Source organism: Nanorana parkeri, unplaced genomic scaffold (genome assembly GCF_000935625.1).
Source record: "Nanorana parkeri isolate BGI_ZX_2015 unplaced genomic scaffold, ASM93562v1 scaffold197, whole genome shotgun sequence".
Taxonomy (NCBI): Eukaryota; Metazoa; Chordata; class Amphibia; order Anura; family Dicroglossidae; genus Nanorana; species Nanorana parkeri.
The window spans coordinates 248,662-253,475 of NW_017306465.1; the positions used below are offsets into that span (position 1 = coordinate 248,662).

Consider the following 4,814-nt stretch of genomic DNA (forward strand, 5'->3'; position numbering starts at 1 on the left):
CCCCCCCCCCCCTTTCCACCAGAGTACCCCCCTTTCACATCAGAGTGCCCCTCTTTCACTTGAGAAGACCTCACCTTCCCATTAGAGTCCCCCTCTTTTAGATCAGGAGCCCCCTTTATATCAGAGTCCTCAGTCGTCGTCGTTGTCCCGTGCGCCGTCCCCCCTCACATCAGAATCCTCCCTTATAATCTTCAGCACAGTGTCTGAATACTGGTGGCAGTCCTGGATGCAGTCTACTCTGGATTAGCATCATGCATTTCCATGGTGCTGGTGGCCGGCTTGCCTGCACCATAGAAATGCATGACATTGTGTGAAGGCACCCCTTACAAAGCCAGAAGGCACCCCAGTGTGCTGCAGCACTCTGTTGAGAAAGGCTAATTTAGGCTATAATGCAGACTAGCAACATGTTAGAGACCAAGGAGTTTTTTGTAGCTGCTTATTCAAATGTGAATTGAATTCACTAAAGAGCTCAATTTTTTATTTTTTGCGTATTTAAGCAAGTGCAGCGTCCATTCTGCTTATAATACTCATGAATTGTTAGTAATGGACATTGGATTGAACCCTTAGGTTAGCAGGCAGCATACACTGTAGACTAGCCCTGTCAGGGTGACACAGGGTTAACATGTACTGTATACAGACTGCTCCCATGGAAGTTCCACCCACATAACTGCAAGTCAGTTTCCACAGCCCTGAGTGTCTAGGAGGGAGGATTGCTCTGTCTCGGATTGGGAAAAGAACAAAATATGGCTTCAGAAAGCAGCCTGGTCACCCAGCAAATAGGCAGGAATATGGAAGGGAGCAATGTTGATCTCTCCAACTCACTCTACCACCCTGATCTAGAGCTAGCTGCAGGTTGTCTGCTGAGGGACAGAAATGGTCGAAGTTTTGAATTCAGAGACCTTTACAGGGATAAGAAGGCAATTATAATCTTCGTGAGGGTAAGTGATATTCCCCTGCTGAAATGTTAACCCTGTTCCCTATGCCTGAGCCAAAAGTTACTTAAATGTAGCAGTGTAAACATCATGTACATACAGTATATTGATCACGCTACGTATAAGTATGTCTGCAAGTGTGTGTTATGTTATAAAACTTGCCTCTGTTTGTTTTATATCTCTTTAGAATTTGTGTTCAGTTTTACAAAGTTTACAGTGTGTGTTCTGTACAAACTAATTGTGTATACAGTTGCTAGGATACTGACCGGTCATTCCGTCTGTTGTTGTCCCCGTAGAATTTCCTGTGCTACACTTGTAAAGAGTACGTGGAAGATTTGGCTAAGATCCCCAAAAGTTTTCTACAGGTATAGCTGAAATTTTACTAATACTAGTAATAGTAACAAAAATAAGGTTGCTGTTATTTAAAATGTGCACTCCCATGTGATAGCGTTTACTGATTATGTTAACTATTTGAAGAGCGGGGTGACAAACCCCCTTCTTGCCCAGACCATTTTTCAGTATTCAGCGCTGAGGTACTTTGACTGACATTTATTCAGTCATGTAACATTGTACCATCATTTTTGGGGGGACAGATATAGCTTTCTTTTGGTGGTATTTAATCAACACTGGGGTTTTTATTTTTTACTATAAAAAGAAAAAAGTACCGAAAATTTTGAAAAAAAAAACACTTTTCTCTAAGTTATGTTGTGAAGCATTTATTATTACCCAATTTTTGGTAAAATATAAAAGGCAGGGTCATGTCGGGTAAATAGACACCAAATATGTCAAGAATTAAAATTGTGTGTGCCAGCGAAATTGCAAAAAACTACCAAACGCAAAAATAGCCATAGTCAACATTTTAAAATCTTTTACCGCTCATCAGTTTAGTATTATCAGTGATTGAGCTCCCTACAATTATTGCTCACTCTCCGATGTTCGCAGTGATATGTATCATGTGCAGCGCAAAAGGCGCAATCGTTGTCTTCTCATGTAGGCACACCCGACGCATGTTTCACTAGCTTCTCCCCGGCTACTGAGAAGAATTGACAGCTGAAGGCGGAAATGATGTAATACACTTTCCTTCCACATTCAGAAACCCGGAGAGGAGATCAGCAGGAGATTGTTTGCTGAACTACCTCCGATCTCTGTTCACAGAGCCGCCATGCCTGTCCTGTGTCCGCACGGGACACAACAGAGACCGGGAGAGTCAGCTGTGGAAAGGGGGGCCGCACACTTGCAGACAGCATACAACCGATGTATGTAAACAAGCATCGCCGGCTGTTTAAATTACAGTTGGTTTCCCACTCATGCGGAAGTGGGCAAAGGATGTTTTAAAATGCCTACCCACATCTAGGAAGCTATGGAAGGTGGTTAAAGACATAATCCTCTTTTTGCAAGAAATGAATAACCCACATTGATTAACCTGTTGCCGTCCGCCCGTTGTGAAAAAACGGACGGACGGACGGCACAGTCGCAATGGCGGGTCGTGCGCACCCCCTAACGTGTGCGCACAGGCAGAAAAAAACGGCCTGTTCTTTACAGCCGTTACCGGCTGTTTCACATACATACGATCGGCGGCTCTATAGCCTGCCGATTGTATGTATGGGCTGTCTGGCAGTGCGCCCTCCCCTCCCCCCTCGAATTTCGCTGCTGCCGCCCCCCTCTCCTCACTCACCTTCAATCCTGGGATCCGCTGCCCCATCTGCGGCCCGGGACCATCTTGGGAGGGTGTCAGGAGGTAAGATGGGAGGGAGGTCAGCATCTTCCTACTTGCTGACCTCCCTCCGGGCTGTGAATGCTGAAGTAATGTGTATCACTTCCGCATTCACCTGTCAGTCATCTGGCTGCTATAGCCAGAGAGAAGAAGCTGATGAAGCAGATCAGCTTCTTTTGGGGTCCCCAGGTGACATTAGTGGACTTAGAGACCCCTAATGTCTCCATAAAGAGGACCTGTCAGTGTGCCTTTGCTATTATATAGGGGGATTGTTATCCCCCTATATAATAGCAATAACAATAAGTGTAAAAAAAAAAAAGTAAAAAAAAAACGTAAATACGCGTTTGATGCGCCAGCGCAGGAAATCGACAATTGCGCTACACATTTTACATATCGTTGTGAACGTCGGAGGGAGAGCAATCATTTTAGGGCCATCAATCACTGATAACACTAAACTGATGAGCGGTAAAAGCTTTTAAAGCGTCGCCAATGGCCAATTTTGGGTATTGTAGTTCTTTGAGGTTTCGCGCGCACGTGCAATTTTAAGGCTTGACATGTTTGGTGTCTTTTTACCTGACGTGACCCAGTCTCTTATATTTTACCAAAAAATTGGTAACATATTTAATTAAAACTGTTTTATTTTTTAAATTTTTGATAATTTTTCCTTAATATATTAAAAAATAAAACCCCCAGTGGCGATTAAATACCATCAAAAGAAAGCTCTATCTGTCCCCAAAAAATGGTATAAAATTCATTTCAGTACAGCGTTGTATGACGGAATAAACGTAAGTCAAAGTACCACAGCGCTGAATACTGAAAAATGGCCTGGATGGGAAGGGGGTTTAACACCCCGGACTTCAAGTGGTTAAAAAAAGTGCTTTGCATTTTTTACACTGGAGCCTGCAAAGCATTGCAACCGCGATCAGTGGATCACTGGTGCAATTGCAGACTATTCCCCCCCAGCCCCCAATCTGTACTGAGAAACAGACCTTCTGTTCTGGAGCTGAAGGAAGTGTAGTACAAGTGTGGTGAAGTTACCACACTTGTGTTCCATTGAGATCTATAAGGCCCCCTGCCATGGTGGCATATGGGACTTGTAGTCTTTTATTCACAGATCCTGTTGTGCAGACAGAGCCATGAATGGCTAAGCAAAATTCTGATTAATACAAGAGCCTGCAGGGAGAAGAACACTTTGATTCAAATTAGAGAGGGTGCAGTTTGTGGGTGAGGGACAGTTTGAGAGTGGGGGGCTGGGGAATGTGTAAATATGAGTGAAACATGAAATATGGTCACAAAGATAAATGTAGTCTTTAACCTCTTGCCGTCTGGACAATTGTAATTAGACGGCCGGATTGCAGACACATAAACATCCTTTTCCCGGGCGCCAGTTTCTGTACCGCTCTGCACATCTGTGTGAATGAGGCATATGGCTGAGATATCAGTTTTGTGTAGACTAGTGAAGATGATTATTTACTAAAGTGGTTATGCATTTACGACCCTCTGCTTTCACTTCAGAGATTCCGCTGGTTAATTAGAAGTAAATGAATCTTTAAGAATCCCTTCATCCCTACTGGGTGTTTGAAGTGACACTGGGTGTTTGAACACAGAGCTGCAGGGCTGATAAAAGTGAACACACAGCACAGTGATTGTAACATGTAACAGTATCTTAATCAGTTGTGACCTAACTTAATGGGACAAAATAGAGAAATCTATGGCAAAGAATCAGAAAAAAATCTTTCTGGTTTAAAGAGAACAAAGATGGAATCTGATTAAATTGCTTGCTACTGTACTTCATCCATGATTCATCTATGATTATTATTCTGCATGGTCTTATTGTGTACTTCTAACATATTTCTCTTGTTTGTTTAGAAGGCAGATGTCAGACTTATTGTTATTGGTCAATCCTCATATCTTCATATACAGGTAACATTCTATATCATATTTTATATATGTATTCATATGATGAATTGATAGATAGATTGATAGATGGCATGCTATAGACAGTATTATTATTTTTTATTGCAATTGGCTATCTGTCTGTAATCCTTCTTTTTATAGTGAGTGGTAAATGGGTCTTTTCACTTCTCACTACAGACTAGCAAAGAATACATTTCCATTGTGGTCACCTAATATACTGTAGTTTGGTTTATTTTTTTGTTTTTTTTTTT

At 42.3% G+C, this 4,814-nt stretch overlaps 1 protein-coding gene across 1 annotated transcript in view; it reads left to right on the forward strand.

Annotated features, from left to right (window-relative positions):
• The first annotated feature begins 674 nt into the window (after positions 1–674).
• Positions 675–4,814, forward strand: part of AAED1 (AhpC/TSA antioxidant enzyme domain containing 1) — a 10,878-nt gene continuing 6,738 nt past the window's right edge. Inside the window, exons 1-3 of the mRNA XM_018555452.1 lie at positions 675–938; positions 1,229–1,297; positions 4,516–4,569. Of these exons, the coding sequence (XP_018410954.1) occupies positions 744–938; positions 1,229–1,297; positions 4,516–4,569 (318 nt within the window). The 5' untranslated portion in view covers positions 675–743. The remainder of the gene's footprint in view (positions 939–1,228; positions 1,298–4,515; positions 4,570–4,814) is intronic.